The sequence below is a fragment of the Agrilus planipennis genome, unplaced genomic scaffold (genome assembly GCF_000699045.2).
Source record: "Agrilus planipennis isolate EAB-ADULT unplaced genomic scaffold, Apla_2.0 scaffold25, whole genome shotgun sequence".
NCBI classification, from domain to species: domain Eukaryota; kingdom Metazoa; phylum Arthropoda; class Insecta; order Coleoptera; family Buprestidae; genus Agrilus; species Agrilus planipennis.
Window position 1 is genome coordinate 1,338,529 of NW_020439112.1, and position 15,052 is coordinate 1,353,580.

Sequence of the window (15,052 nt, forward strand, 5' to 3'; positions counted from 1 at the left end):
AAACATCCTCCCCCACATCCTGAATTAACGCAAACTTGAGGGATCACACTAAGTAATTATTGTCTAATAATAGCCCAGCTACAATTATATCTTTTAGCAAATTTGCTAGTCTAATGAAGTCCTTCGCACTCCAAAGATAAAATGTACCTTTCCGCTTTGTGTCAACTTAATCTTCTAACTACGGATTACACTTCCCATTAATGCGAAAAGATACGATCCCATAATAAAGCATTCCGGAGAAATTCATAAAATAAAATCTACTTACTAGGGTCAATTGAAAAGTCCCCGGCCTGACACATAGATGGCGGCACCAGAACTAAATCCATATGATTTTCAGTTAGTCCTAACCTTCAAAAGACGCGTCTATAAATTTGACGGCTGTCGGATCATTAGTTTGTGAATTATAGCATTTTTAGTGAAGCAACTTTTGTTATTGTGAAAAAAATGGATAAAAAGGAATTTCGCGTGTTGATAAAATATTGCTTTTTGAAGGGAAAAAATACAGTTGAAGCAAAAACTTGGCTTGATAACGAATTTCCGGACACTGCCCCAGGAAAATCAACCATCAAGGATTGGTATGCTAAGTTTAGACGTGGTGAAATGAGCACCGAAGACGGTGAACGCAGTGGACGCCCAAAAGAGGCTGTTACGGACGAAAACATTAAAAAAATCCACAAAATGATTTTGAATGACCGTAAATTGAAATTGAATGAAATAGCAGACACTCTACAGATATCAACGGAACGTATACATCACATCATTCACGAATATTTGGGTATGAGAAAGCTCTGTGCAAAGTGGGTGCCGCGCGAGCTCACTTTTGACCAAAAACAACGACGAGTTGATGATTCAGAGCAGTGTTTGAAGATGATCACGCGTAATAAACCCGAGTTTTTGCGTCGATATGTGACAATGGATGAAACATGGCTCCATCATTTCACTCCGAAGTCCAATCGACAGTCATCGGAGTGGACTGCACACGATGAACCCGCTCCAAAGCGTGCAAAAACGCAACAGTCGGCTGGCAAGGTTATGGCGTCTGTATTTTGGGATGCGCGTGGAATAATTTTCATTGACTACCTTGAAAAAGGAAGGACCATCAACAGCGACTATTACATAGCGTTATTGGACCGTTTGAAGGACGAAATCGCCGAGAAACGACCGCATTTGCAGAAAAAGAAAGTCCTGCTTCACCAAGACAATGCACCGTCTCACAAGTCAGTGAAAACGATGGCAAAAATTCATGAATTGGGCTTCGAATTGCTTCCGCATCCACCGTATTCTCCAGATCTGGCCCCCAGCGACTACTTCCTGTTCTCAGATCTCAAAAGAATGCTCGTTGGGAAAAAATTTTCGTCGAATGAAGAGGTGATCGCCGAAACTGAGGCCTATTTTGAAGCAAAGGACAAATCATACTACAAAAATGGTATCGAAAAGTTGGAGGATCGCTATAATCAGTGTATCATCCTTGAAGGGAATTATGTTGAATAAAAAAAACAAATTTTGCAAAAAAAATGTGTTTTACTATTTTAGGCCGGGGACTTTTCAATTGACCTGTTACTACAAAACGAGTACATGCATGAAGAACGATATCGAACAGCTACAGTAATAGCAACAAACTATAGTAGAACTGTATATGATGTACGAAAAAGATTTGATTTTTGTAAAATTCCAGTTTTCTATTTCGAGTAATTAACAATATAAATCTTTAACCAATCAAAAAGCACTTAAACTGTTAAAATATAACAAATAAATCGTTGTTAGCAAATAAATAAATTCCATAATAGTTGAAATATTAATTAACAGCCAACAAGTGAATCGCTTACATTTGCTACCTGTCTAACAATTAAACATAAAATTATAGTTAATATATATTAATTATCAATATCATAGTTCTCGTACCGGTTCCTCTATTACTTCGATTGTTAACTTTCGATTAAATTTTATGCTGTTTTTGCAGATCACTCTCTACAGAAGAATTACTGTAAGAATCAAAATCAAAATTATATTTACTTTGAAATAAAAGTTTTAATACTGCTTCAAACGAAATTAAAAAAAGTTATTTTTACCAATAAATAATCAATCGCTTACGCATGGGTTGTTTCTTTTTCTTTCTGTATATTAAATCCTTTAAACAGAAATAAAATATGGGGTGTAATGGAAGGCAAGGCAATAAATATGAAGTTAAAAAAAAGAATAGAAGAAATACGTATATGAAGCAACATCATTTAAAGTGAGAATCAATGAAATTTCTCAAAAAAACTAACACGATTAACGAGGTGAGACAACGATGTTCCTTGAGTACAGCTCTTTTTAGGTTTTGCGGATCTATAGTAGAAACTACAATAAGGAAAATTCTTATATTATAGGGAACAATGAAGAGGGGATGACAGAATGAGAAAAATGGGAAAATAACTAACAAAACATTGACGTAGAAAATACGGAAATGAATAGCAATATCAAAATGAATGTTTACATTAAAACGGTTCGCTTTTGTATCTAAGCATTCCATCAACTATAATATTTCATTAAGAAGTGTACGTGTGGCCTAAAATTGTTTTCAACAACAGTAATTCCGTAAACATCGCTTCTACTTAATTCACATTTCGTTGAGTTGTACGAATTTCTGTGAACAACTGACAATGAAATTTCCGGTTTGAATAAGTCATTTTGAAATCTTCCAGAGCTTTATTTTCTACAAACACGATCTCAACTGTAAAAGGTGCGAATGAGCTATCATCGTAACAGTCTTGCTCAACGGTGTGCAAAAAATCGACGTAGGTAGGTATCTCAGCACTCACCATATACGATACGCAGAAAACTAAAACAAAAATTTTGTCTTTCGTGTAGGTAGGTACCAAATCGTCTTTTCAGTTTACTGCAATGTTATGCGATTATTTTTGTATTTATATAAAGCTTTTGAACATTTTTGAATTAACTATTCTGAAATGGCAATAGAAAACATTTCAACTGTAGATTACGCTAGCAATGCCGACTTGGATTCCAAATACTAATGCTTTGAGTAATTATTAATAATTTTAAATGCTAGCCTTGAGAAAGCCCGATAACAGAACATTGGCGGTTATGTTTGAAAACTAACTAACTGATAACCCCTTTTGGCTTTCAGTAAATGTTGTAGTAATTAGTTATTGAATTATTTATTTATTTAATTTCTACATATATTATTATTGACTTTTATTTTTAAATTGTCATCTGCCAGCACAATGAACAACATAACATTGTATTTACATCTTTAATCTATGTAGCCAGGTGAAAAATACATTATCCCTTTACAAAAATTTTCAATCTCTCTCCAGTCTCTCAGAGTCTTTCAGCGTCTCTGAGAGCGTCTCTCACAGTCTCTCAGTTATTGCCTAGGTGTTTTTATGGATCTCTCACAATCTCTGTATGAGAGACTCGAACGATAAATTTGTTAATTCAGGGATTCGAGTCTCTCACAGAGACTGAATGAATAAAAATGAAGAATTGAGAGACTGGAGTCTCTCGTAGAAAGACTGGGATTTCTGAAATATGTTGAACTTAGAAAATTTTAACCATGTCTATCGAGACACCACTTATTGAGAGATTCGAGTCTCTCATTCAGAGACGCTAAACAGTTTTTTTGACAGTCTCTCGACAGTCTCTCTCAGCGACACCAGAGAGACTCGATGAGAGACGGAGACTCGAGTCGCGCTTTCAGAGACTCTGAGAGACTGATCATTTTTATCTCGGGATATATTGCGTTTTACATCGTACATCAGTGATAAAAAAAAATTATACAATTCTGTACAAAATTTCATGTTGATCGGTTAAGTAGTCAAATAAAGAAACTTTATAATATTTATTAGAATTCTGAAAGTTTAGAAGGACAGAATCAATGTATGTTCAATGTTCCCAAAAAGGATTTACTGATCTAAGGACATTTTCCACAACATTCGTTTATTCAAAACGAAAAAAACTATTTTTGTCATAAAGGAGATTGAAATATGAAATCGAATTTCTACGCCATTCCTATTAGCTATAGAATACGCGCATTATTTTTTAGTATACACACCTTCCCACACAAAATTTATAAGCAAAATTTGATCTTATTTTCGCTAAAGAATACTTAGAAGCTACCGTATAATAATATCAAGCATCTATTTCCGTCGTGAACAAATTATTATGAGCCATAAAGTGCAGCCTTATAAAATAGGAGAAACATTTACTATCAAGAATTCATAAGTACCTGTGTAAAACCTAAACTCCCTAGCGATTGTTCAACTTTGCTGTAATCAGTAATGTCATTTATTTGATTTATTAATTTTATTCAAAAAGCAATAAATACAAAAATTGGTCTATATATGGAGAAATAAAGAGGTATTAGAAAGAATAGGAGAACGGAAGACTCTATGGAAGTCAATAAAAAATAGGCGAGATGGGTTGGTGGGACACCTTCTCAGGCATGAAGGTCTAGTCAGAGACATATTAGAGGTAGAAACAGGAGTTAAGGAGAGTAGAGGTAGACTTACATTAGGTTACTGTACAAAAATAGTTAAGGATGTGGGATGTCCTAATTTTAAGGAAATGCGAAGTTCAACTCAGGATAGGAAAGAGTGGAGGTACGTGTCTAACCACTCTTAGGATTGACGACCTTATGATAATGATAATGATGATGATATGGAGTGAATAACTACCACCACGAGATCGATGAGACTAGACTTTGATCTGCTTATTATACACCTAATCAGAGTTTTATAGAGTGATGCGAACATTTCCAAATGCAGGCAGTATTTATGGTAAATATTTGGGTATTACACCAATTCGCTCTTTCGGAGCTTAAGTAAGATCGAAATCACAATCCACAACTGGTATCAGTTTCGATAAACATCTGACCAAGAACATCAACGTTCTTATTGATAATAACACTGTTAAAATAGAATCAAAAGTTCAATGAAAATCATCTAACTACTTACGACTTTTTTAATGGAAACAATAAGTACAAGATAAAATCCACTGAGAGGTTTAGATAGATCATCATGTGAACATTTGTGGTGTACATAGTAGACTACAAGGCGTCTAACCTCATACATATAACCAGCTGATGATGATTACCTATGTAAATTTTCTGTTGTATTTAGTAAATAGTTTTAATTTGTTTAATAATTCTTTTCTACAACCTGTAAAAAAGAAGCGCTTCGTTATCGCCTTTAGTATCCCCTTTTTCACATCATTCAAATCCCAAAAGAAAACCACGTTTTTGAAATTCATCTTAAACATAATTAATTTATTTGTCTCGTTTTTCGTTTGCGTAACCCCGCAAAGTCAAATTTATCAACGTCGTACGGCACAGCTAGCATTTGTTCAGGTTTGTTTTATCATCCACATCGCATTTACTAACATCCCCTTTGAAAGTAAATTATGTCACGCTTGTTCATGTTGAAATTAAGAAGTCAAATCTAGCGCATTTTATTAAAGTTTTCTGGTAGATTAATGCTGTCCAAAAAAACAAGAAAAATGCGAAAGCGGGATAACGGATTCTTCGTTCTTTTGTTCTTACTTTACAAATGCATAGTCGTTAGGTCAGGTAAAAAGGGTAAAACTATGATTTATATACAACAGCCGTCTATTGTAAAGAACTCCAGGCCTGCACAATACATTAAACTTTTCCAAATATTAATCAATGTACCTAATTAATCACATACTTTGTTTGGAGTTAAAAGTAAGATTTACGTAGTTTTAATATATTCACAAATAGGCTAGGGATCGTCCCCATATATGGCACCCTTCTACGTTTGTACCAACTCAACTCGATATAAGCATAATGTATCTTGTTGGTGCCCCATACCGACGATATATACTCAGTATTGTTACGAACGAATACCGCATGCAGCGGTCGATACCACGGCTCTTTGATAGCGCTGCCAAAAGCAGCTTTAAATCATACAGCAGTAATACGACAAGACGAAAAGGAGCTTACGCGAAGTTTCCGGAAATATTCAAGAACATTTCATGGGTCGCAGTTGAAAATAACAATTAATATAAGTAATGCGCGAACAAAAAGTAGTAAACAGTAATACAACTTACATTAAGACACACGCATAAAACCAATTAACTGTTAAATAATTAATTGTGTTTTGGTATTAAAGAAATTAATTATTAATACCTGTTTGTTGAGACCGTTTGAATAAGCTCGTTGCAGTACAGATCGTCAAGCATGTACGATTCACCGTTTTGTTATCAATTATTATGTGTACATGCTAACTTGTAATAAAAGTGCTTCTCAGTCATTGGAAAAAATTATATTTTTAGTTGAGCACAACAAAGGATAACGAATAATCAACATCTGCACGTTTTAATTAAAATTTTCAAAGCAGAAATAACAGATGGCCAATATCTATAACGAACGGATGGAATTTACTTTGACAAATTAATTACAGCAGACACACTTGTGTAAATATACATACGTATATGTACAATATTAAACTACAATATATTAATGTATGTATATTAAAAGTAAAAGCATGGTAATGGATCATTGAAGAATATTGTGCGTCTCAATTTTTAAGAGGGTTAAAATATTGAAGAAACTTCATTTACTTTCTCTAGCGATGTGCCTCTTCCAATGTCTTGGATGCGCGCTGGAAAAATCGTAGGTAGGGAGAAAAAAGCTCATTATACTCTCGACTCTTGTTCATTAAACTTTTTCATACAGTACCTGTCAACAGTTTTGTTCAATCATGAATAGTAGTGCGAGTCGAAAACAAGTGTTAAAGCCTTTAATATCTCTTCAAATATAAATAAACATCTCGTTGATATTTTCAGTAGTAAATGGTACCAATAACAGCACATTTGAGCAATGCAATTGTAGTGGATAAAATGGTCAATTTTTCCGTGCAGTACTGTACGGTTTATACGCTCCTCACCGGTTAAGAGTTTGGCCGAGAGTTGTCTCCTTCCTTTTCTGACCTAGTGCTGTTCTTTTCCACTTTGCGCCGGTCAAACTGAAGGTCACATCGCTACAGAATGTGAACGAAGTATAGCATGAACGACAATTGTTATCATAGTTCGAAGACTGGTTGAACACGCATCTCGAATCTTTTAATACTTTACTACTTTCTAATAAATCTCTAACTAGACCTTCATGCATAAGAAGGTGTCCTAATAAACTATTTCTTATTGATTTCCTTAACGCCCTCTGTTCTCCTATGCTTTGTCATACTTTTTAATTGATGACTTTCCCTATTTACAGAATTTTCACCATCCACCTACAACACCATATCTCAAACGCTTTTTCTTTACGATGTCATGCCATCACTAAAAATGTAAAAATTAAGCCCCATTTGTCTTCTAAAGGTACACATTAGTTGCATTATCTTATCAGCCACCCACGTGTCTATATTTTATTAACCCCTGAAGACCGTACCCTTAAATTTATTATTTACGATAACAACTTGACATTCACTTCAGGATTTTAATGACCAAACTGGTGTAAGTCTATTAAAGGACAACTAAAATCCCTTTTTAGTGCCTATCCTGGCTAGTCCCAATTAAAGAGACAACAAATGTGTCGCCTAATAAGTTAAACATACAGGACGTGCCGTACAAACAAAATTATCGCATTCAGTTAAGCATAAAAGCAAAAAAGTTGTACCTATTAGTTGCCGAACATACGACCGAAATTAAAAAATTTATTACAATAAACCAGCTTTTAACACACGAAACAAACCACACCTATCACAAAGATGATCTTCAGTCGTCAGTCCTAAGACTGGTTAGACACGCACCTCCACTCCTTCCTAATGTTCGCATTTCCCTAAAATTAGAACAACCCACATCCTTAACTATTTGCGAACAGTAATTTAATCTAGGTCTTCTTCTCCCTGTCCCTGACTACATCTCCATGCCATGTCGTACTAACCTATCTCGCCTATTCTTTATTAACTTCCCTAAAATCATCTCTTCTCCTTTTCTTTCTAATACCTCTTCATTTCTAACCTTTTCTATCCACGGTATCCTCATCATTCGCCATTAACACCACATTTCGAACGCTTCTAATATTTTGTTTTCCACTGCGCCCACTGTCTATGTTTCGCACCCCTTCAGAGCCGCGCTCCAAACAATCTTTTTCGGATTTCTAAATTAACCGTTCGCGAGCATAGAAGTGACTTCTTTTTTTTGAAAGTGGCTCGACCCTACGCTATCCTCTGCTTTATATCCCTACTACTCCTTCCATCCTGACTTATCTGACTTCCTAGATACCTAAAATCGGCCACTTCTTCTTTCGTCTCCTACCTTCACATCCTTGTCTGACTCCCTTCTTAATATTTACTTTTCTACGTTGCAGCGCCAGCTCTATAACTGCCTGTTGCTCTTTGTACAAAGTAAGTATCACTATTTTATCTCATTCCTACATTTTTCAAAATGATCTTTGAATTTTTACTTTCCAAAAATACAATTTTTAGTTTGCTACACGTCAAGGAAAAAGTATCTATTTTTATTACTGAATCAATCTTCTTTGCTATACAAAAATAGCACAGTAATGTAAAGATGTAAAACCAGCATTTTTCATGCATCTTGACATTTTACGGCCATTTAACTCATAAAATCCGACTTTAACAAAATGAATGCCTCACTTCTGCAAAAATTCACCTCAAACATCTAAACTTGTTACGATCTGGTAGATTTTCTAACATCAAAAGGTTTCTTTTAGTCCCTTTCAACGTTCCATTACGAATATGATACTAATAATACGTCTTCCAAATAAGCTAGTTAAAATTTTGAAAGAAAACCCAAGCAACCGAAAAGTCACCTGTACATATGTATACCTACACGGTTCGTTTGTTTTCGCAATTTTCTTTTTTCGTTCATTCCCATTTCAACTTCCACTAATGAGTTCTACAACTTCTTCTTAACTCCATCAATTTTTATTTCGTTCTGATACCAAAAGGACTTTTAATGCTGTATGACTTTCGGCTTATTTAATACAATGTTCTATGTACCTATGGGCCCAGGGGTAGGCACGTTTGCAAAGGAAATTTGTGTGCCGGTGATGATAGCGGATGATAAATCACACAGTTCAAATAAGGATAACACAAAGGTGCTTAAAATATGACAGAATAAAGAGGAAGATAGAAAACCCAAACAATAACTCAAAACCTACAGCATCACGAACACTGGCAAACACAAAAAAAAATGGCAAACAAAGGAACGGGAACAATCGAAGATTCCTACAACTACGTAGACTACAATGTAAGAAAGATAAAAAATGTCACTCATAATATAAAGTGTGAAATTAATAAATACCTGCACAGTAAAAATGAAAACCTTTAATCGAAAAAGGCACAAAAGAAGAATATAAGAAATTTTCCAATTTTTCTTCAGACCATCTCGCTACAACTTATTTATTTTAACCAAAATTGCAAATCGATAATATCTAAAATATTTTCCCAAAACAATACTTAGAATTAATAGCAAAGATATTAAACATTTTTATGCATGCATAAGTGTTTACAAAAATTACGCCAATAAAAAATTCCCATCATCATACTGTTAAAAGTCTTTATGCCTTTACAAATATCCATAAAACACATAATGTTTAAAGAAAATTTCCACACCACCATTGAGGTATTACCAAAATCGAAACCACCTACACAAATCCATTCGCAGCTGAAAATTAGTTTCAAGCAAATCATTCACTCGCTGCAAATGATAAGGATGCAGCAACTCTTTTTTCAAAATTAGCCACACTATCACATGAGAGGAGCCAATAATCCCTGCAATTTCGCGTGTGCTATTTAAGGGATTGTCTTCTTCAAAATCAAAGATTTCGTCCCTGCAGCAGCGATAAGGTTCGAACCCGTAAATAAGTATCATGTCACAATTGTTCTACAGGAACATACTGACCTACGATAATGTTTGATGTTGTTTTACTGAATCAGTTTATTGAACTGTATACCGATTGTTAAAACGGTTATTAGAGGTTAGCATAAACACCCTGAATCATTTTTAATCTAATCTAACCAATAACCAAAATATAAGCAAAAAAAATACAAAAGAAATTCTACACACTACTGCTGGCAGTTACCGGCGGATTGAGTACGACGTTGCAGATCGTGTTTCTTTACCAGGGCCGGAATTGAATTTACCTATACCTTCACCTACGTTTTTCTCGAAAATGGTGAATTTTGAGTCATACAAACATTTACTTAATTTTCTTATTTCATAGCGCCCTATATCACCTCCTGCAAGTTCGACACATATTTCTGTTACACCTTGTATATGTATGTGTGAATGTACGCGTGATATTTAGACAAATCTGATCAAAATAGCAGACACACAGGTATTTTGATGATTTTGATTTTACTTTGTTACGAAAATTTAACATACTATACAATGTGATGCAAGTACCTCAAAAAATAAAGGGATGAAGGACACGGAAAACTGAACTCCAAAATTAAATTTAAACAAATTTATCTAAGCAGTTAAATTCAACTCTCTTCGAAACAAATTTACTAGAAACTTATGTTTGCTCTAAAGTTAAATAATCTTTTAGCTTTAAAACATTTACTCCACACTCTGAACTTTAATAGCTAAAAAGGACTTTTTCGATCCGGTTCAGTAAGTTTCGGTGTAAACTGTAACGTGCTCCAGGATTTAATGGTTGAACTGCAGCTATTTCCTTCGATTTCAGCTTTAAGCCATCGAACGGAAAGAAACATTATATTGAAATTATCTATACTGGAATTTTAGTTTAAAACTTCCCTACTACCGCTAAGCGCAATTTTGCCATATTACATAAAAAAAAGCTCACATCTTATATTTATTAACCAATTGTGTTTTGTTTTGTTTTCTTTTTCTACAAAAATTGATCACTTTCCAATATTTTTCACCAATTTTTACATATGTATGGGTAAAGATAGCAGAATTAGCATCTAGCAGGGAGGAATTAGAGATAGCTTTAAATAAAATGGAAGCGGTATTGATAAAATACTACTGTATGAAAATAAATAAAAGTAAAACTGGTATGCAAGGAAAGAAAAAGTAGGGAAAGAGCGAATATAAAGATAAGAGACGAAAAATTAGAACAAGTGGCTGATTTTAGGTATCCTGGAAGTCAGATAAGTCAGGACGGAAGAAGTAGTAGGGATATAAAGCAGAGGATAGCGCAGGGTCGAGTAGCCTTTAATAAAAAGAAGTCACTTCTATGCTGGCGAACGATTAATTTAGAAATTCGAGAAAGATTGTTTGGAGTACGGCGCTGTACGGGTGCGAAACATGGACAGTGGGCGCGGTGGAAAAGAAAAAGTTAGAAGCGTTCGAAATGTAGATCCCGTGGATAGAAAAGGTTAGAAATGATAAGGTATTAGAAAGAATGGAAGAACAGAGAACTCTATGGAAGCCAATAAGAAATAGACGAAATAGGTTGGTCAGTCTAGTCAGAGACATATTAGAAACAGAAACTGGGGTTAGGAGAGGTAGAGGTAGACCTAGATTAGATTACTGTTCGCAAATAGTTAAGGATATGGGTTGTTCTAGTTTTAGGGAAATGCGAAGATTAGCTCAGAATAAGAAAGAGTGGAGGTACGTATCCAATCAATTTTAGGACTGACGACGTTATGATAATGGGTAAATATAATAGCTTATTGTTTTATTCGCAATAGTCTCAAGACTACTAGATTTGCCTACTAGATTTCGTTAACTCCTGCAGTATGGCGAAACATTCAAAAAACCTATTCAGTATAGAGATGAATCACGTTTCAATAAAGTTGGTCCAACTTTCCAAACACAAAATTTGTAGATCAAAACTTGAAAACATGTTTGTTGTTTAGTGATTGTTTAAATATCACTACGATTCTACTTAAATTATTTTTTTAAAGTAATTGTTAAACAAGGAAAACGCTATTACAACATAAATAAACTTCCTTACAGGATGGCGTAATCCGAGATAGACCTTAGATAAATCTACGTTCTACACACAATTATGCTCCTAAATGTAAATTCCGGATGAATTTATGTATGTTTTGACAATAACTAATAAAATTTCTTTGACGTTATTACTTCTGAACTAACAAATAATTCGCAAAATAGGAATCGCTATATTGTGATACACGGAAGATTTAAACAGTGAATAATGTAAGCGAACTGTCGGATATTTTTAGAACATTTACATGTTACTGCTCAACCTTGTTTACCTTTTTTACGACGATGGATTGCTAAATTATTGTTCCCATTCAAATCGATTCGCGAATTCTTTTCAACGAAAAATCGAGATTTAATCATTTGTAATCGTTAAAAAATTACTAGCAATCTTTCGCAAAGCACCTACGTATATTTTTATAAAGTACCTACAAGTTCATTCATACCAAATAATGAAGTTCGAAACCAAAAAATACTTATTCGAACTTATTTTTCCAACTGTTTGCTTTTTAATGATTTTATTATTTATAATTGGTTAAAAAATTACCAGCAATCTTTTTCAAACCACTTACGTATGTATATTTTAATGAAGTACCTACAACTTAATTCTTTCGTAGAATATGATGAAATTCGAAAGCAAAAAAAGACACTTATACTCAGTGTTATTTTTTATAGTTTTTAGATAAAAAAAATACAGACAAACATATACAAATTTAATTTTACCTTGTAGGATTACGTATGATTACGTATCCTAAAATGTAGCATCGTGCTACAGATGGCGTTTATACGCCATTTGTAGTATTTTCTAAAACGCACTGTTAAGACAGTAGGTAAAAGTTGGTCTGTTGGAGCTGTCTGCGCGCGCTGATGAGATCCAAAAAGATCGAAATCGCGATCCACGTCTGGCAGTTTCGACAGAATACAGACCACTTCGAATTATTTTATTCCATGCGTTAGTGTATTATAGGTGCTTATATCTATATCACCAGCTGCGAAGATTTAGTATGATTCGTATTTTTCTGTTTGAAGTTATTGAGATATAGTTTTTCTATCTTTATGTTATAGTTCCTTCAGTTCAGCAACAAATAATTCTTCTATATGCTTCGTTATTTACCTTTTTTAACCGTTTTAATTGGAAAAAAGACACTGATGCCAAAATAGTTTGCTTAGCGTGAATGATCAGAGCCAAAATAGGGTTGCAAATAATTTTATTAATGTAAAATCACCATCGATCATTTTATATCAAAATATTTACAACCCCATTTTGTTTCTGATCTTTCACACATTGTAATAAGAGAAAAAAATGGAATCAATAGTTTTTTTAGCTTTGGGTTCACCTAATAAGTTTTTCGAATGGTTTTCTAAGAATTTTGGATTATACGCATTTATTAGCACACTAAATAATTCGATCTTATTTTGCGGGCTGTTTCGTATTTCGTAGTTCCTTGCTAAAGATACGGTAAGTGGATATTTATATTCTTTATAAGAGTTTCTTATTAACAAGAAAATAAAGTGTATTTATAAGAAAATACATTCTTTTTTAAACTGAATTAATCCTACATTTAAGAATAATGAAAATAATCAACAAATTTACTGATAATTAGTCATTTATTTCATTGCAACAATAATAACATCTTATGCATAAACAATAGGGGCTGAGTAACCAGCTGGGTAAGCGTAAGGAGCCGCGTAGGCATAGGGAGATGCAGCGTACGTTGAATAACCGTATGAGTAAGCGGGAGCAGCAACAAGGGGAGCGCTATACGCAGACAGTAATGGAGCAGCAATGGCGACTCCTGGTTTAGCTTTAGGCTCTGGAGCAGCCTTAGCTTCAGGTGCTGGAACAGCAACGGCGAAAGCAAAGATAGCGAAAAGTACGATCTGAAAATACAAAAATATGTAAGTAATTATCGAAAATTTTAATTTTTTTATTTCTTAATAAGTTTAATGCTCCGATATGAGGAGAACTCAATAAAATACATAAAAGTATAGCAACATTCTTGTCTAGTAAGTNAGATGTTTATTTATATTTGAAGACATATTAAAGACTTTAACGCTTGTTTTCGACTCGCACTAGAATTCATCATTGAACAAAACTTTTGGCAGGTACTGTATGAAAAAGTATGTTTAATGAACAAGAGTCGAGAGTATAATAAGCTTTTTTCTCCCTACCTTCGATTTTGCCAGCGCGCATCCAAGACATTGGAAGGGGCAAATCGCTAGAGAAAGTAAATGAAGTATACAATTCTTGATGGTAGCTTTAACATTTAGAAAATGACTTTTATATGCTGCTGCCATTACTTTTTAAATTGGTTCATACAAGCTATCCACTAATATCGATGACGTAGTGTAATCTCTCATTAATTTTACAGCACCTACCAAGTTATATATGAACATAGAAACACGTTACTGCACTTTTTAACAACGACTTACCTTCGCATGTAGTGATTTTTGATAACAACCGTAATTACCAGCAGGTTTGCGGATAAAGACAATAAAATTATTGGAATGTAAATGATGATAAGGTCGTATTGTCTTATGTGGAACACTTCGTAAATGTCGCTCTCCGGTATTGTGTCTATCAAAGATTCGTTCTCTAACACTAGATCATCAAAGGTCATTGTGATGTTTCTAGTTTCCATTCTGTACTTAAATACAGTTCAACTAACACATTCACTGTCACCAAACAATGTAAAAAATAGTTTAACAACGGCAAACAATCGACAGTCTAAAGAAAAATACATCGTTTCGTCCATCTGTTACGTTGATAAAACAAAAAGGTAATAAGTAAATGCATAATTATTAGATAAGTTTCAGAAAGCTCAAATTGTAAGTAATTTGTCAGTTGCCAAACGGTAAATGTTAATTAAATTGTTTTTCAATTAACGAATTAACCGGGTCATTGGCCAATGAAACAGATTTTCGTTTTTTTTTTTTAATAATCGCATCAAAATCTAAACGAATTAATTTTTGTAAAAACTCGAACCTTTCAATTAGAATAAAATGAGTCAATTAGGAGTTTTTTACTCCAGGAAAATTTAATCTTTTTTTAGTATTTACGAGACGTGATGCATTATTTGTAATGAAAATTAATTAATGTAAATATTTACCATTTAGCAAAAAAATTGACGAAATCTCTTTCAATCAACTAGTT

The 15,052-nt window shown here is 33.9% G+C and overlaps 1 protein-coding gene across 2 annotated transcripts in view; it reads right to left on the bottom strand.

The window, feature by feature from the left end:
• The window catches only part of LOC108739844 (orexin receptor type 2-like), a 109,371-nt gene extending 94,808 nt beyond the window's left edge, over positions 1–14,563 (bottom strand). For both annotated transcript variants that reach the window (XM_018473929.1, XM_018473919.1), the window contains exon 1: positions 14,332–14,563. In XM_018473929.1, the coding sequence (XP_018329431.1) occupies positions 14,332–14,540 (209 nt within the window). In that variant the 5' untranslated portion in view covers positions 14,541–14,563. The remainder of the gene's footprint in view (positions 1–14,331) is intronic.
• Between the last annotated feature and the right edge of the window lie 489 nt (positions 14,564–15,052).